Genomic DNA, 25,231 nt, shown 5'->3' with positions numbered 1-25,231 from the left:
GCGGGTTCGGCGGGACCCACCTCCGCGGCGAGGACGGGGCCTCCCGCCGGAAAAGGGCCCGGCCCTGCCAGTGGATGAAGGGGACGGCCGGCACCCCGCTTTTCAGCAGAGGGGAGGCGCAGGCCGGGGCACAGTGGGAAACTCTGGAAAGTTTTTTGTTTATTTACGTCAGAGAACACTGTACAAATATTACAGGCAATTTTCTTTCCTTGCAAAAAAAGTATAAAAATAATCTTTATATATGAATTAAAAGTTCATTTGCAACTGTAAATTTTTCTCTAAGTATCCTTTTCCAAAGGTTGTCTAACTGGTGGGAAACACGAACACTTGGAAGGAGGGCGAGGGCCAGGCAGTACACAGAGAGCTTGAGCTACACCAAAGCCACGGAGCCTAGCTAACGTGCGCGCAGGACCAAGGGTGTTTGGTCAGGTTCCATGCGAAGGAGGGAAGATTCAGGGACTGGCTGCATGCGGGCTGGAAGTTCACCCCCCGGCAGGGTCCCATGCCACAGCTGTCTCGCCAGCAGCAGCTGCCCACTGCCAAACTAGAGAGCATCCCGTTGTTCCTCCTGAATTCTTCACTCTTCTCAAAGAGGACGCCAGTGCTTCAGGGCTGCAGAGAGGAACAGCTCTTCTGGAGGAGTCCCACACAGAGCAGGATGGCCTGAGGAGCCACCTCAGGGATGCAGGTCCCAAGTGTATACTCTTCTCACCTCTGTGGGCTCCAAGAATTGAAGACCTTATATCCCCTACTGCTGGTGCTCCAGCTGGTTATGTGGTTCACAGGCGGTGAGCAGCTAAGCGGAGAAGTTAAACATCAGCTGGTTACATGGATGGCTGCAAGCTACATCTCTGCAATGGCCAGCATGCTCCTGGCCTGGCCCTCTCTTCGGCAGTTTGTGGAGCAGGAAAGGCAGGACAGCTGCTACCACTGCGTTGGCAGGAAGATGTGCAAAACTGAAGACACTCATACAGGATCTGACCGAAAACCAAAGTTGGGGCTTGCAAAATACAACACAAATCCATCAGGGCGTTCTACTCCAACTAAAATGCACGGGGTCCAAGACTGCTACCACCTGATCATCACAACAAACCTAACAGCAGACCTTCCATTACAAAGCAATGAAGAAAATCTTGCGCAAAAATGATGCAGAGAAAGTGTCACGCTAGGTAGTGACCTGCCACAGGATCAGGAATTGGGAGCGTGAGTACAGACACTAGAGGAGCAAATTCAAATATACAGAAAGCCTGATCCTGAGTGGATGCTGAGAGAAAAGGGGGGGGGAAGCACTATTTTGACAACACCTACGTAACTTGTCACAGCAAAGTACTACTGAATTGTTACTGCTTGGTCGCCTTTTAGGCAGTTGAAGACTCAAGTGCAATGGTTGGAGAAGACAGCTACTTGCAAATATGAGCAGGCTCTGATGTACCTGGAGTACCTTACAGGCACCAGCTGGAGCAGTCTTATCCTTTCAAACATCTCTTCGCTCAGGCAAAAACAAATAAAAATTTTAAAAAACCATACTGGCACCTATTCTTTAGCCCTGTAGAAACAGCACAGCTGCTGTACAAGGAGCTGGAGCCCCTGGGCTCATGCATCAGCAGACTGGTGAATGCAGAACCAGCATTCCTGCTGATGCACAAGCAGGGAAAGACTCAGCTCCTGGGTCCTACTAGGAATGCTCAACTCCTCAGTCCCACTAGGAGGCACAGCTGGCTAAAAAAAGTGCTTTTTCTTGTAAAACATACTAGCTTGGTCTGGAGTCACTGGAAGAAATGGACACTTTGGTGCCATGTTTTTTTTTTCCTCGTTGTCATTCAGAAATATACCACCCCAGTCTGAACCGCTCACATTGAAAAATCAAGCTAACTACCTCCGGGCTTGTGAACTGACCACGGTGTTAGGGCTCCTTGTAGCAGCTGGTACCTAGTAGGTGCAAAGTGCCTCTAGGAGTGCAGGAAAAACCAAGGCATGCAGATTTGAGGAAGCTCGGAGAGGCACATGGGCAAACTCTATAAGTGAACTGGGAACACTCAAAACACAGACCCTTTCAAGTGAGGCCCAGGATCCAGTGGAGAGAGAGATGCAGTGGGACGAGTTGCACGTGCAACAGAGGAAGAGGAAGAAGCTACAGGGAGGCTCCCAGCCTGCAAGTCCACATCTCTTGGTTCTGAGTCCATATGAGAGCATCTCTGAATTGCTCACTCATCAAGCTCTAGCACAAAAGGAATCCAAAAGTAGACACTTTCCAAAGAGTTACAAAATGGTCTGTGTTTGCGAGGCTCTCAGCCGCACTGAGAAGTCAGAGGTTGAGGACAGGCACGTCAAAGAGGTCACAGACGCCTTCGCTCTCATCCAGGTTATAGATGTAGTCATGATCTCCAGGTGGAGGGGAGAGGCGGAGCAAGGGAGCAAACACTGGGGAAAGAGAAGCCCATGGTTGGTTACAAAACTCAGCACTCCCACACCTAGCTAAGAGCTGCCAATGGGCACTGAGCTGCAGAGCCACGAGGAGGCCACCTCACAGTAACAGTCTTTGAGCTTGCTTCAAATCAGCCTTGCGATATGGAAGAGACAGGCTCTCCTGGTCCTCACACCTCTCTCAGGGACTGGCAGGACAGTGAGAATGGAGTCTGTGTCCAGAGCCCAGAAAAGATGAGGGCAAGCCTGCAGTCACAAGACTGTCAGCTGGGTAAAGTCACACAAGACCGTCTTCCTCCCCTGGAAAGGTCACATGAGGGGAAGACTCAAAGACTCACCTTCAGATGACATCAGCTCTTCCAGCAGCTCAGAGTTCATACATTCTGGGGAAGAGACAAGCATGGTTAAGCAACACACTCTACTTTCCTGGTCTGCTCCTGTGCAGTATCCCACTCTTCCCAGCCCCTTCTGGCCCTCACCCTTGTTATCCTTCTCTGGCTAAGGCACAGTGTGTGCAGCAGGCATTGGCAAAAGGAGGCTTGGGCCTCCTGCCATGGGCAAAGGGAAATCTGTGTCAGACAATCTGCGTCAAGCTACATCAAAAATTCCCCAGGAGGTTTCCACCTGCTTTAGCTCAACCATACGCCAGTCTCCTTTGTATGATGGGCTGTGCCTTACCCCTGCACTGGCATGCTAGCTGGTGCCCCAAACTCCTCCAAAGAAAACTCTTCAACATGCACCAGAAACTGAGCTGGTAAAGCCTGACATATTCACAGTCCTTAATTACAAACTGGTTTTACAATTTGCTAAGGGAACGAAAATTAAAAGCCAAATGAGCTGTTCCAGGAGCAGTAGAACTAATGAACCTCCAGTTTCCTCCAGATTTTTGTCCTTTGTTCCCCTAATTTGCTCCCCTTGCCCCACAGCTGTGCTGTAGCTAATCCAGCCATATGCCCTGGCAGATTCGCTGGCTGCCCACTGCCAAACAGAACAAACATCTGAGCCACTATATCCTTCCTGAATGGGCCATTAACTCTGCTCTCCCCTCTACTACCCACACAAACTGTAAAAAAAAAAAAAAAAAGATCTCTGAAATGTCATTCCTTCCTCCAGCATTGTTACTCTTGGCTAGTAGGTTCACGAGGCACTTGAAGGGTAGACAGACAAGCACCCAGACAAAACACGTGCAAGTCAATCTCTTTTCTTTAAGAAGCTGAGCGTTTGAAAACAACTTTCTGAATACTTCTCACTTTACCAAGTTAAGATAGTGAATATCTAACTCAATCTAACTGAGTTGATGAGATATTACCCACACTTGAAATAGGCTTTCACGAAAGAAACTCAGATGAGCCCATTTTCAAGATGCTTATTCACAGCAGGCTATTTCCTAGAGGACAGGAACCTGTCTAATTCAGTGCCATGAGATGAGAGAATTTCAACACCAAGTGACTATACAGGACTAATACCAGCTTCAATAAATAGCAATTAAATACAGAACCTGCATTCTTAGATCAGAGCTGCTAATGTAGCAGGGTATGTATATGTGTGTGTTGAAATTCATTTTTTTTCCAGGATATGAGTTTAAAGCAAGGAGTTATTAAGCACCCATTTAAAAGAGAGAGAAAACCATGCAGAAAAAGTAATTCCAATACAAAACACTAAGGAAGAACTCCAGGCTCCTGCACCTTAAACTGCATAGCCTTAAAGCAGCAGCTAGTGCCAGGGCAACGTTACTGGGATCACACAGGGATGAAAGAGGCTGCATGGAGCACGCTGCAAGGCCCATTTCTCCAGGCTCTGTAGTGTTGCTTTTTTTCCAGTCCCGAGCTTTGCCTCTGTAGCTGTTGACTGTTTTGTCCTTCACTCCTGTGTCTCTACCTTCCCCCTCCAAACTGGGCAGAATACTCCATAAAGCAACACACATTACCATAGACAGCAAACATCTCCTTTTCAATAGTGTCCACATAGTCCCATAGTATAGTTAGTTTGGGTTAAGCTAGATCTTCTACACGGGCTGGGGCCTTGCAGCAGTTTATGTTTCACATTGCGAAGTCAAATTTACTCTTCGAGATACATTCAGTCGTTACCAAGACTTCATCCACTGTTTACAGCAGCAGGTGCTGAGCAAGGAGGAAAGGTGTTCTCCAGGCCAACTGTGGAGCTCAGGGCTCCTAGCACACAAAGCAGATGGTTGAGCACGTGCATTTGGGACTGTGGGGTTTTTACACAAAGACAGCACTTTCACAAAGCACCTGCTAGAACACAGAACTAGGGACTGTTGTACATAACCTGTCACCACCACAAAAGCGCTTGTGTGTACTTGGCTCTGCCTAGCTGCAGGGCTAGAAAGTATTACACTAGCATTGAAGGGAAATAAATGTGCAGATAAAAAGAGCTTCCCAGTTTAGGCTTATGTTAGACCAAATTCCTTCACCTCTCCTGCCCTTAGCCTGGAGTCTGTCCTACCATTAGGCAGCAACACCCAGACATTCCTTGGGCAGAGGCAGAACTCCTAACACAACTGACAGCATCCCCTCTCCTACTGCTCCAAAATTACTAGCGCCACCAAAACCACAGAGGGATATTTTGAAGAGAGAAGACTATCTCCCTAGATTATTTGCTTGGATTAGCCTCGGGCAGGCTACAGCTGAAACAAGACTAACAGGGATTTTTCTTGTGTGCAGAAAAGCTGGAGAAGGAGCATGGGAAGCCAGAGCACAGATTAGCGTTGGCATGGGGAAGGGAAAGCCCTCATCTACATGCTGTAGGGCAAACTCTTAACAGAGGTTGCTAGCAACATGAAGACAGAAAAATACCTACATAAACCGGTAATTTTAAGAATGCCTAACTAAAAGTAGAGAGCCAGCAGCCACCAACGACCACAAGCACCTTACAAAACCAAATCCCCAAAATAATCCAAAAGGGAGTGAATAAAACAAACTGTCCCACTTCTGTGGGTAGACAGGCACAGAACAAAGCCGTGGTCAGGGAGTAAACATACCTCTTGTTGGATCAAACATCTCTGACAGCTCTTTGGGAAGTTCCAGTACTGCAAATATAACAAACCAAATGGTTTGCATCGTTACATGAAGAGTCTGAAATGCTTTACAGCATAATCACCTACTGTCCTACTGTACTCCTTACACACCCAAATCATCCTATGCCATCCAGAAATTCTGCTCCCGCACCCCATGTCACATAGTTCTGCTGAAATGATAAGCAATAAAATACTTAAGCTTGACTACTTCAAAATAGATCTGTAGGAGCCCTGGGACATGAACATGTTACCACAATCAGCAGCTCTAGAGTAATTGCCTGTATGTAAGCCTCACAGGGTGTCAGCTTCCGTACACCACCTCAATTTATCTTGTGTAGGATGAGGACACGCCTTTAGAGAGTCAGCACAGGCCTACGGGGATATGGTAAACTATACACACACCAAAGGCCTAATTCCACAATCAAGGCTACTCCAAGATAAAGACAGACAGTTCATGCGTCTCTCAGACACACTAGCAGCAGCAGCCTGAAGAAAGCACTGCGCGAGCAAGTGCTTTCATTTGAGCAAGATTTCCTCTTCTAACCATAACTCTCTAACCTAGAGTGTTTCTGCAGTGAATGTAGGCTTCAAAACATTAAAGCAGTGTTTCTTACCCAGAGCTTTTCTCTCCTTGGGCCAGCCTGCCATTTCTTGGCATAAAGCTCTAATGTTCCTTTTTTAAAGCCCATTTCACCCCACCAAGGACATCAAGGAACTCCCCAAATGTACGCTGTGACATCATTAAGACCACAAGATCACTAAAGATATTCCTGAGCAAAGGAGGAATACAGAGACAAGAGCTCTCCTAATAAAGGAAAACTCCCCACGAGTTACAAAGGTGCTCTCAATGACAGCTGAAAATTCTGTAGCTTCACACATCTCAAAAATTGGACCTAGCACTACAGAAGGGACTGAAAGGGAATAATCCTACCTATAACAGCAGAGATGTGTGTCATGTGAGTGTCCCTTGCAGATTTTCTAGTACTGGTGTCACAGAAAGCATCAGGACACTAGATGTGACACAGTCACCTTCTCACCAGGTTCCCCAGCACCCTCACAGGGAAATGCCTACTCATCCCTTGCAGAGCCTGGCTGACAGCAAAGGCAGAATGGAGTTCAGCTCCTTCCTCCAGGGCCAGCAGCCTTTCCGCCGCTCCAAGCAGCATGCTTTTGAAGCAATACATGAAACGAGCGTGCATACTCACTTCCTGTGGGATCGGGCTTGATCGGCTCAAAGGAGGTAGAGGGGCTGGGTAGGACGGAGCTGCTGTCCAGCGAGGCAGAGGACTGTAGCGGCTGGGTATCTAACCCGGCCGGCTGGCTGGCCGATGCAGATGCATTGCTGAGGGGGTCAAAGTCGCTGCTGCTTTTGGACTCTGCCACTGAGACACCACATTCTGGAAAGAGCCACAGACACACACAGGAATGTCACCTCCCACCAGCCCCAAAGCAAGCAGCTGCAGCACAGACTCAACCCTCACTGGCAATGCTGGCCAAGCACAGACAGCTGCGTAGGAAGAAGGCTTCTTGCTTTCACCCAGTAAAAACTCCCAGGTCCTCCTGCAGCTCTGCTGGAGAGCAGTCTTGGTGGTGTCAGGCTGCACATAAGCCAAGAACATGCTCTCACAGCAATTAACACAAGCCAGGTAGTAAGCTACACCAGGAGAAGCGTGGCCAGCACATTTGGGGAAGTTACTATCCTCCTGCTTGGGGCTGAGGCTGCACTTGGAATACCATGTCCAGCTTTGGCCATGCTCCAATTCAAGAAAGATGTGGAGAAGATCCAGCTGAGGGCTACCAAGTTGCCCAGGGGTCTAGGGCACATGGCCTACAAGGAGGAATAGAGGGAGCTGGGCTTGTTCAGTCAGGCAAAGAGAAGTCTAAGGGCAATCTAACAGCAGCTTGCAGCTACCTGAAAGGCAGTTACAAAAATTAAGAACTTCGCAGTGGTGCCAAACAATGTAACATGCACAACAGGCGTGAGATGCAGCTCAAAGGATCCAGACATCAGGAAAAAGGAATTCACTGAGAGGGTGCTGCAGCCCTGGAAGAGCTCACCAAGGAAGACAGGGATCTCCACTGCTGGAGGCTTTCAAAATTGGGCTGGACAAAGCCACAACCAACCTAATCCAGTATTTTTGACAGTCTTTTTTCAAACTGAAACTTGAACTTGAGACTCGAAAAGACCCTTTTACAAACTTCTGCTAATCAATGTATCTGCGTGATCAGTCTCTCCCCCACCACTGCTCCTACAGGCTGGCACTACCCCCTCAAGTCAAGTGTCTTATTTCCATTAACACAGCCTGTCCCACTAATCAAGACAAAAGAAAAGGCTCACTGCAGCAAAGGCAGAGGTGCCCCCTTTGCCAGGAACTGACAATGCTGCACGACCAGCAGTGCCAGCCCCAGCCAGGCCAAGGAACGTACTCTCCTTTGTTGGCCACCATCCCATTTCTGCCTCCTGTAACCTCCCTCTCACCTGTGCGTGCGGCTTTCTGCGCAAGAGGGCTATGGTCCTGAGTGCTGGTAGGTGTCGGTGTAGAGGGCTGGGTGCTGCTGGGAACGGATGCCTCCTGGAAGTGGGCGAGTGGTGGTATCTGTGGTTTCGAGGGTGCAACTGCCTGGCACTGAATGAGGTCTTCAGGGGGAGGGACAGGTAGTACAACAGGAGGAGAGCTCCAAGCATCTTTGTTTACTAAAAGAACATCAATGGGACCACTTGTGCTCTTCAGATGGATCTGATATTTCTTCTGCCCATTTAGACCCTGAGAAAAGTCAAAAGCAAAACACAACCATACATTAAATGCCCTTTTCAAACAGAACAGGAATTTCCCAGAAGCAAGACATGCTGCCCAGACAGTTCAGCACAGTTGGACACACAATTCCCCTGACTCCCAGGACTATCCTCTCCCCTGGTGCTCCTACAATTACTCATGTACTTCCAAACAACAGAGCTTCCTGGCAATTACTTAATATCTGGAGCCTTCCTTGGGTTGCCGGTTCCTCCGACTCCATCAAACCCCTCACTGCCAACTCCCAGCCTGGTCAATCTAGTAACAACCCCCACCCCGACACAGACACTCCTACTCTCTTCCCACACATTTATCACTCACCTCAGGGATGGGAACCTCCAAACGTGTGCCTGATGGAGCTCGAATTGCAAGGAGGGTGTCTCCTGTGAAAACAGACTGGTCAGCACTCAGTGGGCACAAACTGTTCTGATGATAATTAAGCACTGACAAAGAGGCCCTCCTCAAAGCCCCCTGTCTCCTGTGCTCCCTTCCATGGAGGATTGCCATTTACACCCACCTGAGCTGCTAAGCGTATTGTACAGCTCCCAATGTGCCCAGGGCACAAAGAACCTGTGAAGTTTCTCCCAAAGCAACCCTAAAGTTTTTTAGCAGCATCCTTAACAGGACTAACCTTTCTTTCCCTCTGAAGGGCTGGCTTAAATTCACTTAAGAACATCTGAATCCTCAGGGAAGGATCCTTCATCCTGTCATCACAAGCTTTTAGATGTGAATTATAAACAAAAGAGCGTGCAACTCAGAGAGCTGCACTGCCAGTGGAGAGGTGGTGTCGAACTAGGCTCAGAAGCCAGGCTGCCAACAGCGTGGCAGCCTCGTGCTGGAGTACCAATACCTGAAACCAACACTCCCCAGTCTCTACTGGCAAGAGAGCTGCCTGTTGTTAGTTGTATTGGATCCTGCACAGAGCCCAGCACATGCATGGCTGGGAGCCAGGCGGACAGCATCTTTCCTTTTAAAGTTCTGCAGCTCGTTAAGACCTGTGCCCCTAATAACACAACAGTCACAGGCGAGCAGCTTCCATTCCATATCCAGGTTTAGAGAAACGTGAACAGAGAAATACCAGTGCTGTGAACACTAGACGTATTCAGACTGAGCAGTTAGCAGCTTTCACTTTGAATTTTTAAGCTTTGGTGTGGTTAGTATTCACACTTCACTGCTATTCTGCATTAAGCTTCACTTGATAATTAACACAGAAGATCTCCAGAGCAATGAGAGAAAGTGGACAGCAGAAGAGCACATCATTTAATTTCAGGCAGGCAAATAAAGGTCAGATCAGCAAAAGGCACAGGGATGAAAAATACCCTTTTGTCATTGGGATTTGTCAATAAGATGGGATTCCTTTAACAAATCTGCACTTAAAAATATTGTTAAAAGACATTAAAAATGCGTAATAAAGCTCAAAGACAGTAGCTCAAGCTTTAGACCTGTTAGCTTCAACAATACAGGCACTGCGTTTCTATCTTCATTGATAGCTATGTCCCAAATACTTTTACAAAACAGTGTACAGTGTGTTTCCACTTCCTTTTTGATTCTGCAAGTGCAAAACGCATCACAGCAACAGATGGGAAACTATGTTTCCCAGTCACTAAAAGCTAACACATTCTCACTTTTTTTTTTAATTAATCCAAATAATGAATCCATATTTGACAAGAGTCCAAGCATGGAAATCTTCAAGCCCTAACTCACTTTGAGAAAGCAAATTCAAGAGCAGTCAATCAGAAAAAAAAAACCCAGGAGCTGAAATTCAGCCTACACCACAGTTCAAGAACACAAGAGGTCCAGCAAAGAACCTCTGCAAGGCTCAGACACTTCAGAGAAGGAAAAAAAAAAAAATGTAAAGCATATTCATACAGCAAAACTGGGCACACACTAAACAGATAATGGAAAAAACGTAGATCAAGCCTCTGTTCTGGGAGGAACTCAGATCTGCCTTCAGTAAGATCTCATCTTCTCTGTGCATTTTGGTGAGGTCTGACTTCAGATGCAAACTGGTTTACAAAAAACAGGTGCAATAAAATGCAAAACACTTAATCAACCAAGCAATAAGCTGTCTGCTGGTCTCCAGTAAACTCTTCCAGACTGTTACGAGTTATATGGCCCCAAGCACTGTCAAACTGAAAACACAATCCCTGCCCCCCAAAAGCGCTAGCTTAAATCAGAAGAAACAGTAAAGCAAAGGGGTGGTGATGCATAAGTTACTGGCAGGAACTCGAGCAGTATAAAGTCTGGTGAACAAGGAAAACACATAAAGGCAAAGATGAAAAATAGAAGAGCTGATGAAGTGTAGGGTGAGAAGAGTGCTTGGAGGAGATGAGGAGAGAGTCAGACAAGGGTGAGATTACACATGGCTGGGGGTGGTCAGGATAAGTAGCTTCAATCTCTGCTGCAAGCAAGCAGATGCAGGTTGCACGAGGTCAGGAGAGGTCAAGCGTCCACTGAAGCAGAAAGAAGCTGCAACTCCACACTGCTACAGCTGAGAACAGTTTATGTACTGCAGGGTGCCGTACTGCACGCTGGCCACTGGGGATTTTTTTTTTTTTTTGGCCCTACAGCTATTATTAAAATTGGCAATAGAGAAGAGAGACTCTTGTGGGTTTTCTTCATTTCTGCCCCACAGAGACAGAACATATGGCTTTTTATACAGGCACCTCACAGCTTTAGGAAGGCAGTACACAAGGGAGTGAGGTCACAGCAAGCAGCATATTCCCTTCTGTCCTGCTCTTCACTACCTCCTCCTTGCATTCTTGTTGGTAGAGGGCATGATGTAGCTGAGGGACCACTTTTTATACTATTCTCCTGCTTACACCCAGATTTCTACCATGCAATAAAATTTGCTTCCTATTATTAGAACGTTGCCTCCCCAAGCCCTCAAAAGCTTCTAACATAACACACATACACCCACATAGTGACACCCAGCAAAAAGACTTCCTTAGGAATAGCAGCTATGTTCCTTTAAACACAAGTAAAAGAAACCACCTGCCCCCTCTGATGGTGACAAAAAAGCTACAACTCAGTGGTACACAAACCCAGGATGGCGTTGGAGCTTGCACTACATTTAACTCAATGCTGTTGGGCAGCCCATGGTCCGCTGCCTCCTCTTTCCTGGAGAAAGGAGAGCAGCTGGGACAGACTGATAGGGCTGCAGCATTACATCTTTACGATGGAGCACCATTTCCTCACCTGTGAAGCACTTGCAGATATCTTCATGTGTTACATACGCTAATGTTTCCACGGTTAAGGAGAAAGGCTGCAGCTTCCTGTGCAGACAGAGAACTCAAAGGGCACCTGGCATTTCCTTCCTGAGCACAAAAAATGTCATTCCCAGAAGGCTCTCCATGCCACACTCTGAAGTGGTCTGCAGACGAGGTCTGCAATCTACATACTTGTCAGAGCTGACATCCTAAGATAGGCAAGCCACAAGAGCAGCTCTGCACTCAAGAAAGCAGCACCTGCGGCTCAGACAGAAGCACTTTTCTCATCATGGTAAACATTACAGTGTTTTTTACTTCAAAAAGCCAGATGAGAAGTCATGCACCACAGAGAAAGCTGGTTCCCAGGCTGGACAGAGTTACCCTAATTTCAAAGGCAGGCACTGCCTCTTGACCCTTTCAGCGCAGATCCTCCAGCAACAGATCCTCCCTCTGCCCTGAGCAGGGCAGCACCAACCCGGCCCTCAGGTCTCTGCTTTCCAGCCCAGCAAGCGAACACAGAGACAGAGTAATCAGTTCACACAAAGGATATCGACTGTTCTGCACGTCTTCTGTAACGTTTTTGATGCTCTGCTGAACCCACATCTTCTGCTGCTCCAGCTCCTGTTCCCGCTGCTCCAGGTCTTCTATGTCTGCCTTCAGCTCGATAAGTTTGTGAGCTATTTCACGTGTGTTGCAGCCAGGACCCACCCCTCTGCGTAAAGTAAAAAGGAGTCACATGCATCAGCCTCTTGAGGCACCCAGACCAGCCCCAACCTCTCAGAGAGGTTGCCACCTCCCTTACTGCCACCTCATCATATGTCAAGGCCAGATCGCCTGGAAAGCCTCATCTGCACCCACTCTACATCCCCACCTTCCAGCACAGCAATGTTTGGCACATCTGCCTACATCCCACAGACTGGAAGGGCTCTCCCCCATCTCCAGTACCATGACAGGCATCTTTTCTAGCCCAAGGCACTGCAAATACTTAGTTTGTACCAAAATAACAGCTCTGCTGTAAAAGAGACATGCCATACTTACTTCAGTTTTCCTCACTACTACCATTAGCATAGCCCAGCTGGGGGAAGTACAAGCAAGCACAGACCACCGAGGAACCTTGCTCTGAGCAGGGCATTTTAACCACAGTGTCACTGAGACAACAACCTCACGAAGCCCTGCTTGCCTGAAGAAGAAAAAGGCACCCATACAACAGGACCTGGGACCAGAAGGGACCTGTGAATGATTTAGAGCTTCTCTGTCACTCACTTCCACTGGATACTGTTCTTGGATTTCTTCTCTATCAACCCGATGCCTTCCAGGACATTCGTGATATCGTAGATCCGTCGCTTCTGTCGCACAGCCAAGGTGTCCGCAGCCTGCAAAAAAAAGGTTAGATGCTTAACTCCAAACTCTCAGTCATGTTTCACTTCTTCCTGCCTGTCAGATTAATTCCTGGCCAAGCACTCTGCTCGCCATCTCATACCTCTCTTGTCCCAGCGCCTCAAATTACAAAGCCATGTTCTCAATGTCATTATGACCATGAGAAGCCACTGCCCCTTTGTTCCTTTTCTTACCCAGCAACCTCCCCACCAAGCACAAACCAAATTCCAGCCATCTCACTCACAGTGGGTCCAAAAATCACCATTCCTCAGCAGCAAAGCAGTGCTAGAAGACACTAGTCTGGCAGCCTAAAAATCCAGTACTCCTTCAGGGTAAAAATGATGGGGATGGGAAGAGGAACGCAGAGAGCTGTCTCTGCAACAGACAAAAGTTTAGCAAAGTCGACATTCGAAAGTTCTTTTCTAAATCTGACCTGATGCCACTTGATAGAGAATTGACACCATTTCAAGAGGCAGATTCCTCTGTTTGAAAGGCATGACGCGAGGAGGAGGGTAAGCATGGCTGTAAGGGAGGAGCTCCTGAGCACCCCTGGGACTTCCCTGCCTTGCTCACATGCCTCAGGTTTCGGGACACACCAGACTGCACCGATATGCCTGTTTCTACTACCACACGGCAACCTAGCACCAGCAAGAGTTCAACAGGCACAGCACCAGCGTGCCAGCATAGCCAGGACCAACGACATCAGTGGCACTGCACACAGAGCGGGTCAGCACAGGAATGACGGTTCCCTCTCACCTACCAGTAACAGACCAGGACTTCGGAGACCCTACACTGCACAACCATCTAAATCATGCTACATGCTAACAAATACGAATCCACTTAATGGGCATTTTAAGCAGGAAAACAGTGCCCAAATCCAAAGAGATGATAATTTGGCAGAGGAGAGGATGGAAGCCTACAGTCAGGAGACTCCTCCAGCCCTTGCATCTTCAGTGCTTTCTGACACTTGCCTGCTGCCTGTGAAGGGTCAGAGCGCACTCGCACGCATACCCACGTTAAGAGGTATTTGTAGAAACCACAGCAAAGGAACTTCACCTATAGAAAAGGCCTAGGTTTAAGTACCATACAAGCCACAAAGACAGAGTTACTTTCTCTAACTGAAGATCTTCAAAATGCAGAAGCAAGGCGCATTTACAGGGCACTTCTCCACAGCCTAAAGGCATCAGGGACAACCTTTGGCAGAGATGAATCTGACCATACTCCCCTTCCTGCTGTATGCCAGGGGAGCAAAGCGCAGTAGGGAGGAACAGTCTCTCCATTGCTATAGGTCTTGGAGGCTTTATAGGGCTGGATCATTATGGTGCCGGTGATCAAGTAGCACCTTGGTGTGGGGCAAGAACGCAGAAGAGAACAAGACGGCCAAACAGGGTTCCGACTGAAGCACACAAACCCCTGCAACGTCAGGCAAGGTCCACTGCCTCCTCTTCCTGAGGAAAGCAGAGCGGCTGGGACAGACCGATTGGAAGGGAGCAGCGGGAGGGAACATTAGGGCGGCAGGTGCAGAGCCCCCTCTGCACACCCTTAGCGGGGCTGGCAGCTCTGCCGCACCCCCGGCGCCCCCCGGGGGCCCCGCTTTCCCTGCACCTGCTGGACCAGGCGCTGCCGTGTCCCGACTCCCCCCCAACAACTGGCTTCAGCCCCCAGAGGACTGGGCCTGCAGGAGCTCCGCTCCCCCCGCAGAAAGGCCCCGGCGGGGGCTCCCGCAGAGCCCATCCCGGGCCCTCACCACCCGCCGGCAGCCCCCGCACCAGCTTGAGGTCGAGCACGCCGTCCTTGGCCTCCTGCAGCAACGACACGAACTTGGTGGTCAGTAGCCCCAGGCTCTTCTCGTGCCGGCTCGGCGCCCCCACAGCCCCGCTCCCGCTCCCACCCCCGGGGGGCTGCGGCCCGCACTCCGCCATCTGCCCGCCGCCACCGGCTCCGGCCCCGCCGCGCTTCCGCTTCCGGGCCGCGGGGCACGACGGGAGCTTCCGGGACGGGCGCGAGGCCGTGGCGGAGACCAACAGCCGGTCCCTGAGGGGACCCGCCGGGACCGGGGCCACCCGGCAGCGGGGCCGGGCCTTCCCGCGGCGGGACCCGCCGCCTTCCGTGCGGCTGGGGGTCGGCGCCTCCCGGTGCGGGCACCGCCTCAGGCCGCGGCTGCCCGGGCAGCTGCCTGAGGTTTCACGGCCAGCGATGGCTGCTTGCCTTGGGCAGGGCCCGGGGGGGGGCCCAGGGTAAAAACGGGTTGTGCGTCCGCCGGCAAAGCGTCCTGTGGTACCCAGGCTAAACTTACATCCTATACCTAACCGTGCAGCGATGGCACTCGCGCTGCCTGGGTGAAACAAGCACTTCGCTGCTGCCCGTCACACTTGTCCGCTCTAAAACATCCAGTGTGGGGGCGAATCCTCCGGCCGGTGCCCGGTGAGGGCGGTTTGTGGCGGGGGGACGTCTCCAGGTCCGTCCCCAGCCGGGAAGAGTCCATACACCCCTTCCCCGCGCTCTCCCCTTCAGCTCGGGCTGTCGCAGGCGGGCCCTTTCCCGGCTGCTCCGTCCTCGGCTGGGCTCCCGTTCCGCGCAGCGGACGGTGCGGTGAAAGCGCTGGCCTGGGCTGGCAGACGTCGGGGGCACCCCGGGCACCCGTCTGGACAGCTGCGAGTGGGGTAGTGCTGCGGGGACACGGGAGCGGCTGCGTGCCCAGGGGGAACCGGGGAGGGCGCACAGGGCGTGATTTCTCCTCCCGAGGCCTGCGGCTGCCGCGGCGCCTTCCCCTGCGTCCCCCCTCCCCTCCGCCCGCCGCTCCTGACGTCCTGAGCGTGGCTGCGGGAACACAATGAAACCCTGAGCAGCGCGGCTGCTCCGGCTGAGGAAACGGCTGCCGGCTTCCTCCGCGCAGCCCTGCCCTGGCCCCCCCGCTTGCGCAGCCTGCAGACCATGGGCATGTCTGCGGAGGACGAGCGCGCCGCGAGCCCCAGAGGTAACGGGACGATGCGGCCACCCCCCGGGGAGCTGGCGGTGCTGGGCAGGGGAGGGATGCTACTGCTCTCAGCGTGTTTTGGGGGCTCCCCGCCCTCTGCTTTACCACCCCTGGACCTTTTCCCTGTGCCGGGGCCAGTGCCTTGTGCTGTCGGGGCGGGGGGGGAGCCCGGCTCTGCTTCCTGACCTGCGCCGGGGGCACCGCTGCTTACCGCACAGCTCGTCCTCAAAGCCCGCTAGCCTCCTCCGAAGCCTCCCAGTCCCCAAGGGTGCCCGTACAGGCAGGCTCCTTAGCAGAGCAGGAGCCTGGCTTGGGACTGGGTGACATCCCTGTGGGGCTGTGGTGAGCACCAAGCTGGGAAGTTGCTGGGGATGGAGCAGGGGAAAACGATGAAACAGACACTGGAGATGGGGGCTGGCATGTGATAACTGTGCTGGTTCTCAGCCCTCTGCTCTGGCCAGAAGGCCTTTGGCACGGCTTCGCACCCTGTGCCAAGGGCGGGACGCCATGGCTTCCCACAGCTGCGTGGGTACCTTTGGGAGACTGGGGGCCTCCCATCTTCACCTCAGCCTGGCTCTCCTTCATGCAAGAGCTGCCATCTCTCCATCCCTCCTGCTGACTCACTGCTGAAGCCTCAGCCCTGCCGAGGGCTTCCCAGGTGGCACCAGACCCTCCTCAGACAACCCGGTGTTATGTTTGGGGGGAGTGATGGGGATGCGCTCTCGGCCTGGGGGACAGCCCAAGCTGGCAGGCTGGGTGACAGCTCCTCGGGGCAGCCTTCGCCACAGCTGCTGCAACAATGCTGGTGGCATCTGGGGGGGCCCTCACGGAAGGACCCGCTTGCTGCTGTGCTGTCCAGCTTCCTACATCTGGGTGTGCTTGGATGTCTGCTAGCAGCCAGCTTCCTGCCTCTAGCCTCAGGGGCCCTTCCTGCCCGGCAAGGAGAGGCTCGTTAACCCCTGGCTTCGTCCCCAGACGAGGAGTGGCCGGAAGCGGAGAAGGCTGAGAAGTTGGCGAGAGGAGCTGCTCTGAAATGGGCTTCAGGGGTGTTTTACTGCCCCGAGAAACTGGAGGGGCTTGGGCAGTACAGGAGCCGAGAGACGCAGAGGAACAGCTCCATCCAGTCCCGGCTGAAGGTGGGTGTTTGCCACAGCCCACCCCATGGATGCCCGCAGCCTCCCCAAGCAGGGATCTCAGCCAGGGTCCCCTCTTCTGTATTGAGTCATCTTTTTTTCCGACTTCTGGAAAAATCTTGTCCTTTGGCTGGTGCTTGGTGGGAGAAATGCAATTGTTTGGAGGAAAAGATCTGGTAAACCTCCCTGCCACCCCCTGCCCTCCCCCCTGGGTAGTTCCTGAAGTGTTAAAATGAGTCTTCCATCCATCCTTCAAAACAAAACACCAAGGGTGTTCAGTACATCCTGCGTGCAGGAGTCAGCATTCCCCATCACCATCCCATCCCAGCACCAAAGCTCCCCTTCCCCATGGCTGGGGGAAGGCAAAGAGCTCCAACCTGCCCCTGCCTGCAGATCCCGCAGGAGAAACTCCATCTCTACACACATCAGTAAGGTCTATCCCCGGTCCCTGTGCGCACCTCCCTGCTCAGGGTGACCCTTTTTGCATAATCCGAAGAACAATTAACCTCAGGACCCAATCAGTCTGAGCACTCCAGCCTTCTCCTCATTATTTTGGAGATGGTTTCTCCTACCTGAATGTGGGTGAATTGTCCAGGAGGCAACTTGTTTTAAGTGATGCAGCCTCAGAGAAAACAACTTGCTTCTGGTGATGCTGGGTAAAATTGCTTCTTGGCACCAGGAGCCAGGAGTTAAATGGGTGGACAAGGCATGGAGGTGTGCTGGCACCGCTGCAGGGCTGGAAAAGATGGAAATCCATTTTGGAGGAGGGTTCATATGGTCACTGAGGTGTTTCATGCCATTAATATGCCTTGGGGGGCATATGGACACGGGGGGGTTGCAAATATTTTGCAGAAGCAAAGTAATCTTTTAAAACTGAAAGGAGACATCTGGTTACGGCTCACCCTGCTGCCTTGGTCACCCCAAAGTGATGCCCTTCTACCACCTCCTGCAGAGCAGCCACTGCCCCCCACCCCATAAATAGTTACTGTGACTCAGTTTACCCAGAGGGGGGTGAAATTAGCCATTCCTGCTGCTGGAGCGGGTTTCTTGAAGCTGGGTGTGCTTGGGTCTGAGGGGATGGGGTCCTCATGGAAGGTCTGGGAGATATGATGGCACGATGGCAGAGGCAGATGTGACCTTGTGGGGCTGGGATAATGCATGCAAGAGAGACCTGGCAAGGCTGGGGCAAATGGTGCATGAGTCCTCCAGCTTTTGAGAGCTTCTCCACTGCCCCTCTGTCCTCTTCTGCTCCCCAGTCAACTGTCCAGTCCTACCTGGAGGGGGTAGGTGTGGGGCTGGAGCAGCTGCGGTTGGCGGCCCAGGAGGTGCAGAGCGTGTGCCAGGACCTGGGGGCTGCACGGTGGGCCCTGCTCGACAGTGCAGACCGCTTCCAGGGCCTCCAGCAGATGCGGGCGCTGATGGCGGAGCACGTGCAGCTGGCCTCGGTGGTCCAGGTGCTGCCCCAGCTCTTCTCGGGTAAGACAGTGGCCCAGTCCTCATGGATTTGGGCTGGAAGGCACTGGTGACAACTCCAGTCCAGCCCCAGGCTCTGTGCAGGGCTGGCAGCAAAGCTAAAGCAGGTCGCTCTGGCTTTGCCGGTTGGGTTTGGAAAGTCTCCATGGATGGAGATGCCACTGCCTCCCCAGGGCCTGATCCAGCACGGTGTTCCCAGAGCCCCAGATCTCAGGCCCTTCCCCTCACCATCTCCCTTCTAACCTGTGCCTGTGACCCTGGTACCGATCTCCTTCACCCCCCACACTCACTCCTGGCATCTCTCCTCCCTCTCCCACAGTGCACGAGGTTTTTTCCCATACCCTGCAGCTGCTCCATGGGCAGCACCTCCTGGAGGCACATGCAGAGCTCATGATGATGGAGCACCTCCGGGATGACATCCTCTCCCAGCTGCACCTCCGCGGGCTCTCCAGTGCCCAGGCAACTGTGCTGTCCTACTTTGGTGGCCTGCAGGAGCTCAACGAGAGCCTGGCCAAGCAGCTGTGGGACATCGTGGGCAGCAGCCTGCGGCTGGTGCGTGAGGACCCAGTTCTCTTTGTCACCGCTGTAAGGATCATCGAGCGGGAGGAGAAAATAGATGATACTCTGCTTCTGGAGGCCACCTTCCTGCCCCCTGGCCGCCCAAAGGGCTGGAGGCAGAAGTTTTACCATGTTCTCCAGGAGACAATCACAGGAGCCCACTTTCATGCCGCCTGCATGGATGCTGAGGGGCCAGGGCTGGCCAGGCACCTGGCAGCACTGCAGAAGGACATTGTGTCTGAGCTGCGTGTGGTGAAGGACCTGATGGTCCAGTGTGTCCCAGCTCACTACAACATCCTCAGGGTCTGCACTGCCACCTACCACCAGGCCCTCACCAGCCACCTCCAGGACATCCTCCGAGAGGACCTGGACAAACAGGCGCTCTTCCTCCTCCTTGAGTGGGCACTTCGTGTGTACCACAGGTCAGCACCAACCACAGCACCCAGCTGGGTTGTCCACCAGCACATGGGCGGGTTGGAAGAGTGGCTCTGGCTGCCTGGGGATGACCACTGGGAGGGCAGAGGGAGAGGTAGGAACTGCTAGAAAACACAGGTCTTACCAGCCCTGTCCCACCTCTGCCCTCCAGCCCAGAGATGATGGGTCACCCTGACCTTCTCCCAGAAGTGGACGTTTCTGCTCTGGGCCCCTTGATGTCCCCTGAGCTTGTGGATCAGACAGAGAGGAAATATGTGGTGAAAGTCAAGGTGAGTGAGCGGGACAGCACACGTGCAATGGGTACGGGGATGCAATGACCACCACTGTGCCGGCATCTGCTCTGACAGCAGCAGGAGACCATAAGCCTGTGGGATGAGGCCTGGGACTCGCTGCTGTGCTATGTGTTGGGTCTCAAGGGAATTGGTACCTGACTTCTTGGGCTGACCGTGGTGGGCGTCCATCCCACAGGCTAGTGTGCTTGAGTGGATGCAGAGGACCCTTGAGGTGGAGTTCAAGGAATGGTTCAGGGAAGAGGAACCTGAGATGGATCATCAGGGCTTCTTCCAGTCAGCCCTGCCCGTCATTGTCATGCAGGTGGGTCTCCAGCACCATGGGGCATGGCCATGCTGAGAGCCCCCAAAAAGGGGGCCATGGCCTGCAGCCTCCCGCTGACTCACCTCCACTCTCCTCTCCCTGTGCAGATGCTGAATGAGAATATCCAGGTAGCCTCCTTGATCACTGACTCCCTGCAGCAGAAGGTCTACAACATGGCCTTGGAGGAGCTCGAGGCATTTCTGGTCCGGTCAGTGGAGCCCCTTGCACCCCTGCCCATCCTCAAAGACCATGGGTATCCCATGGCCAATCACCATAGGCTGATGGTGGAGATCTCTGCCACGGGGCACCCAGCGCTCATCCAGGTCCCAGAAGGCTGTCTACTCATGGGGCTACTGTCTCAGCTCGTGGGGCCATCAGCTCCCAGGGCTTGCTGCCCCAAGCACCTGTCCAGTAGCACCAAGTGCTGCTCTCCCGAGCGATCCAGAATGGGTCCCACTCTTCCACCCTACCCAACAACGTGTCACACTCTAACCTGGTGGCAGGAGCTGTAAAGAGCCAACTGAGCTGGGAGGGTTGTGGGAGGTCCATGTGCGCCCAAGAGCATCCCAGCTCCAGGTCCTTGTGGCGAGATGTCTGGGGCTCTGCCTGCCCATCATGGTTGACTTGCTGTCTTGCAGTCTGCGGGAAGCCCTAGTGCAATGCGGGAAGGAGCACCAGAAGGACCGTACTATACCTAAGTACTATGTCTCCTACCTGTTGGCCATGCTCAACAACAACCTGGCTCTCAGGTAACATGCATCAGCACCTTGTAGGTCTTGTAGCAACCCCACCACCCACTCCCCATCCCCATGTGGGACCACTGTCCTCACTGTGCTTCCCAGGCTACCTGTGCCCTCCCTTCTTCTCTCTCTCCTAGCTCCTCTGTCTCCTCTCTGCACCCCGACACTGCCCACAGAGAAGTCCCCACATCCCTCCGGGCTGCTCTAGAGAGGATGCAGAAGAAAGCCTGCCAACTGCTGCTGGAGGAGCTGCTCCTGGACCTGCAGGTACATTTGTCCACAGCCCCTGAGGCTGGCGGGGCTGCCACAAACCGAGCCCTAGCAAGAACAGCCCTGCTGCTACTCCCCCAGGCACGGGTTTATTTCTGTCCAGGATCCCTACCATGTATCCCGTGACCTCCTATCATCCTGCAGACATCTCTGCCAGCCTGGATCCCAGACCTTGATAAATCGCCCACAGCTCAGGCGATGTCTGTCACCAGCCAGCATCACCCTGTATCACTGGGGCAGATGGCTTGTGGCCACCAAACCACTAATCGACAGAGACCAGGAGCCACAGCCCTCCCAGGCTGCCTCGTGCTCCTTTTTATGGCTTTTTCATGGCAGAAAACCAAACAGGAGAGAGGCAATGTCCGTGCAGAGGATACAAGCCTGTGTGCGACTGCCAAAGTCGTTTCCTGCCAGCGTAGTCAAATTTAGCTTTCCTGGAGTCTGGACCAAAAATCTGGAATAATTAACAGCATTGCTATTTAAGGCTTGAATAACATTAAAACAAAGGAGCAACTAAAGGGTGAAACACTCACAGACAGTGTGGAGACTGCCATGGCCGCAGCAGAGACATAGAGGGAATGTCTGCCTGCGGGCAGGAAGACAGGAGAGGACAGCAGGGGAGGAGTAGGAGGTCACAGCCCTAGACAAAAACATGTTACATGTACACAAGGGAAGTGGAGAGGAGTGGAAATTAAAAATAAAATCACAGCAGGACAGGCCAAAAGCAGGTGTGCGAGGAGCAGCTTGCTGCCCAGGTGCTGCCCACAATGGGGCATCATGACCCAGATAAAGCCCCAAAATGTGGATCTCTGGGTGTCAGGGAGGGGCAGCCCCAATGTATTTCCATAATTTCCTAATGTAGACCACTCTTACATTTTTATGGTGACTTTTGGCTGGCAGGGGGGGTTTGGGGGTTTTGCAAGGCAAAGTGGACATGCTGCCAGGGTAGTGGCTGTGGGATGTCATGTCGCCCCACAGGTGGCAGCTGCTGCGAGAGTGATGCAATGCAGTGTGCCGTACGCTGCTCCTCTGCTTCTTTCAGCCCCTCTGCCTGCAGCTGCCTTCCCGCAAGTGGCTCTCTGGGTCCCAGCTCGTCAGCAGCATGTGTGAAGTGATTGACAAGTATGCAAAGGACTTCTCCCACGTCAGGAAACCTGTCTTCATGGTACGGGTTGCTGCAGGGTGTCCTTCGAATGGCTGCTTGTCTGTAGGGCAAGGAAGTTGGGCAGTTGGGTGCCATGGTGGGGTGCAGGATGCAGCCCAGAGGCGGCAGGGAGCTAGGAGGGGAGCGGGGATGCAGTTGCTGCTGGGTTTGCCATAAAGCCCGTATCCTCCGGAGCAGCCCAGGGGCACCATCACGCAGACGTGTTCAGGGTTTCCCCCAAATTCAGCTACCTTCTCTGTCCCTCTGGCCACGGGGCTTCCCAGCAGGTTGTACCCATGGCTTGGTGTTGCATCCAGCCCCTTTGCCCTCTGCCTTTCCTTGGGCAATTGGGGTCTGACACCCAGGCGATGCCCAGTGCTAACAGCTCTCCCCTGCCCAGCTCCTGCTGATGGAGAGTGAGCTCCTGGTGGCAAGCCAGTACCTGCGGGCACTCATGCAGAAGAAGATGGTGTGCAAGAGCGAGGAGGAGCGGGGCCAGCTCTGCGACCGCCTGCTGCAGGACGCCATGCTGCTCCGGGAGCTCTTCTGTGGCCTGGTGAGAGGTGCCCAGGTGCTGCGGGAAGCCGGGGCTGGGCCATGAGTGGGGAGCATCACACAGCAAGGTCGGTGCAAGGAGCTCATCCTCTGTCACCCTCCTGTTCCCCTCCAGCCCACAGCAGATGGGGTGGGTACATCAGCCCATGAACAAGATGGGGCTGTTACACTTGGGCAGTTGTGAGGCCAAGATGGGAGGAACTGGCTGGATTAGGGACTCGGGGGACCATCCACCCTACCCAAGTGCAGGTTGGTGAGGCTGCGCAGCCTCTTCTCACCTTGGGGCGAGCCAGCACTGATGGGTGGGACACACTGAGTGGGAAGACAGCAGCTGCAAGGGGCCAGCTCCCCACATGGGCACTGAAGACCAGGCTGCATCTCACCAGCCACCGCGGTGGCCTCCTCCTGGTCTTGCACATGGCCACTCTCCCTCCCAGGGTCTGGACCAGAGCCAACAGAGCCTGGAGGCTGTCTTTGCCCTGCGGGAGCTGATCTGCCTCAAAGACCCAGCACTACTCAGCTTGGAGGTGCTGGGCTTCATCACCAAGTACCCTGACATCAGGTAAGAAGCCCAGCTCTGCTCTCCCACAAGATGGGGTAAGCATGAGTCTGCCCAGGGGAGCCAGGCTTGGGCTGGACCCCGTGAGGTTATGCTGCAGAGCAGGTAGAAACCTGGGCTTTTTCCCCCCTCCTCCCTGAGGTTTCCTTTTCCCATACTCCAGATTTGAGGGGTTCTTGTAAAGTCCCAAGGGCAAAGATGTAAAGGAAAAACCAGTTCTGCTGTGGCATTCACCCATCTGTATTTGGTGGCCAAAAAAAGTGTGAGAAATCACAAAAAACCAAATTGGAAATGTCAGAATCAGCTGAAACCCATGAAATATCAAAACCAAATTCACAAGGTTTGTGGGGTTATTTTTCAAGCAAATTTTAAAGTTTGGCTGGTGCAAAGTACCAGCTCTCCCCTGGCCTCAGCTCAGCTTCTCTGGATCATGGGAGGTTTGTGGGACGTGAGCACTGCGAGGGCCCTGCGGATGGTGCCGTGAGCCAGCTGCACCCAGACTCACCTCTTGCTCTCTGCCCAGCGATGAGCACATCTCCACCTTGCTGGATCTGCGGGGTGACGTCTCCAAGGAGGTGCGGCTCATGGTGCTGGAAATGATGGCGCAGCACCCCCAGGTCCTGCCCGAGAGCTACCGGCCCATCTTCAGCACCATCCTGGTCCCCGCGCCAGAGCTGCCCTTCTGCCTTCGCAAGGGCAAGTGTGCCTGACACGGCACCCCCGCAGCCTGCTCCCCCCACAGATGCATGGACCACGATCTCTGAGGCTATGTGTGGAGAGAACGGAGATGACACATGGCATCCCCTATGCACAGCACCTTGCCCCTGTGTTGGGGACAGTCTGGATACATGCCATCCTCCTCTCATCTTGCCTCGCTGAGCTGACTGTCTCCTGCAAGCACCAGCCCCAGGAGACCTGGGTCAGGAGAAGATCAACCCGTAGCTATTTTGCTGGCCTGCTGAGGCAGTAATTGAGGGCTGCTGAGGTCTGGCTTATTGCCTGCAGGAGAAAGAGCAAAGGACAGGAGTCTGCAGTTGGGGTGAGTCCACGTCTCCATGGGGCTGCAGAGATATCTGGGTTTCTCTGAGTATCCAACAGCCTTCTGAGCCAGCGTGTCCTGGCCACGGAGTCTGTTATCACCCCAGCTCCAAGACAGACTGGAGTCTTGCTGGACCCAGGATTGCAGGAGGGTTTTAGCCATGTGAGGTCTTCCTCTGTTTTTGCTCAGCCCCGAGGTCTGGTGTGGCTGCTCCACCAGCCTGGCCGGGCATGGATGGTGGAGAGCAGCTCAGCCAGCTCATCATGGCTCACAGCCACAGAGGAAAAGGACACAAGAGGGTCTTGCCACCCTGGGTAGTGCCATCAACCCTATCCCTGCCAGTGTGAAGGGACAGCTCTGAGTTCCTGCTGACCTGCCCAACTCCTGGCCCTGGCTCTCTTGCCAGCATCCAAGACAGGACTGGAGCCCAAGACTCTCCAGCCTCTTGGAGAGCATGAACTGAGTTGTGTCTGGTGTGTCAAGCATCCTCCTGGCCCAGCTTCCTCTGTGATGGGCAGCACCACCCTGGGCACTGGCTGTCCCTCTGTCTTCTGCTGCTGTCCAGCCCTTGGTCATCTCCTCCCCAGGTGCCATACAAAGATCAGGAGCAAAGCCTGTCTCTCTGCCTGCATCCTTGTGCCCAGCCCCTGCAGCACCCTGGGAGACCTCCACGCTCTGCCATGCTTCCTGCCTTGTGGCAGGCCTGATCCTGCTGTCCTCAGGTGGCACCACCACCAGAAATAAAGGCCTGAGCTCTGCAATCACTCACCAGCGTCTAGGCTCTGCTCCCCAGTGGGTCAGGGCAGGGATCAGGGCATGTGGGTGGCACAGAGCAGGGGGATCCATCCCTGTGCTCAGCATCACCCCAGGGATGGCTCCCTGCACCCAGTGCCACCCTGGGGGGCATCACCCAGG

The 25,231-nt window shown here is 53.3% G+C and overlaps 2 protein-coding genes across 4 annotated transcripts; one reads left to right on the top strand and one right to left on the bottom strand.

Moving 5' to 3' along the window:
* Positions 1 to 170: 170 nt before the first annotated feature.
* Positions 171 to 14,813, bottom strand: E2F4 (E2F transcription factor 4). The gene is made up of 10 exons (XM_075510344.1): positions 14,609 to 14,813; positions 12,726 to 12,835; positions 12,013 to 12,174; positions 11,452 to 11,495; positions 8,575 to 8,636; positions 7,941 to 8,226; positions 6,667 to 6,858; positions 5,426 to 5,473; positions 2,763 to 2,807; positions 171 to 2,421 (listed from the first exon to the last, which is right to left on the bottom strand). The coding sequence occupies exons 1-10, from the start codon at positions 14,759 to 14,761 to the stop codon at positions 2,306 to 2,308; spliced, it is 1,218 nt and encodes a 405-aa protein (XP_075366459.1). The 5' UTR covers positions 14,762 to 14,813; the 3' UTR covers positions 171 to 2,305.
* A 520-nt stretch (positions 14,814 to 15,333) lies between these two features.
* On the top strand, positions 15,334 to 25,080 carry EXOC3L1 (exocyst complex component 3 like 1). Of its 3 annotated transcripts, XM_075510333.1 has the most exons (13): positions 15,334 to 15,816; positions 16,792 to 16,952; positions 18,206 to 18,425; positions 18,742 to 19,402; positions 19,567 to 19,684; positions 19,884 to 20,009; positions 20,117 to 20,217; positions 20,648 to 20,758; positions 20,887 to 21,016; positions 22,062 to 22,184; positions 22,564 to 22,719; positions 23,156 to 23,280; positions 23,801 to 25,080. In XM_075510333.1, exons 1-13 carry the CDS (start codon positions 15,774 to 15,776, stop codon positions 23,985 to 23,987), a joined length of 2,262 nt encoding a protein of 753 aa, XP_075366448.1. In that variant the 5' UTR covers positions 15,334 to 15,773; the 3' UTR covers positions 23,988 to 25,080. The 3 variants fall into 3 exon arrangements, with proteins under 3 accessions (XP_075366448.1, XP_075366450.1, XP_075366449.1); XM_075510335.1 differs by lacking the exon at positions 18,206 to 18,425; XM_075510334.1 differs by lacking the exon at positions 23,801 to 25,080 and having other exon boundaries at positions 22,564 to 22,786.
* The last annotated feature ends 151 nt before the right edge of the window (positions 25,081 to 25,231 follow it).

This window comes from Mycteria americana, chromosome 8 (assembly GCF_035582795.1).
Source record: "Mycteria americana isolate JAX WOST 10 ecotype Jacksonville Zoo and Gardens chromosome 8, USCA_MyAme_1.0, whole genome shotgun sequence".
Lineage (NCBI taxonomy): Eukaryota > Metazoa > Chordata > Aves > Ciconiiformes > Ciconiidae > Mycteria > Mycteria americana.
The sequence above is the reverse complement of the archived record's forward strand: the minus strand, read 5'-3'. Positions and strand labels throughout refer to the sequence as shown.

What these genes read in the sequence shown, in the direction of transcription:
- E2F4 (XM_075510344.1), bottom strand. Translation starts at nt 14,761, where the DNA reads ATGGCGGAGTGCGGGCCGCAGCCCCCCGGGGGTGGGAGCGGGAGCGGG. An exon ending in AAGAACAGTATCCAGTGGAA is followed by an intron (nt 12,175 to 12,725) that starts GTGAGTGACAGA and finishes TACTTTACGCAG; the next exon opens with AGGGGTGGGTCCTGGCTGCA. An exon ending in GATGTTTGATCCAACAAGAG is followed by an intron (nt 2,808 to 5,425) that starts GTATGTTTACTC and finishes TCTCTTCCCCAG; the next exon opens with AATGTATGAACTCTGAGCTG.
- EXOC3L1 (XM_075510333.1), top strand. Translation starts at nt 15,774, where the DNA reads ATGGGCATGTCTGCGGAGGACGAGCGCGCCGCGAGCCCCAGAG. An exon ending in AACAACAACCTGGCTCTCAG is followed by an intron (nt 20,759 to 20,886) that starts GTAACATGCATC and finishes TCTCTCTCCTAG; the next exon opens with CTCCTCTGTCTCCTCTCTGC. An exon ending in GGGAGCTCTTCTGTGGCCTG is followed by an intron (nt 22,720 to 23,155) that starts GTGAGAGGTGCC and finishes TCTCCCTCCCAG; the next exon opens with GGTCTGGACCAGAGCCAACA.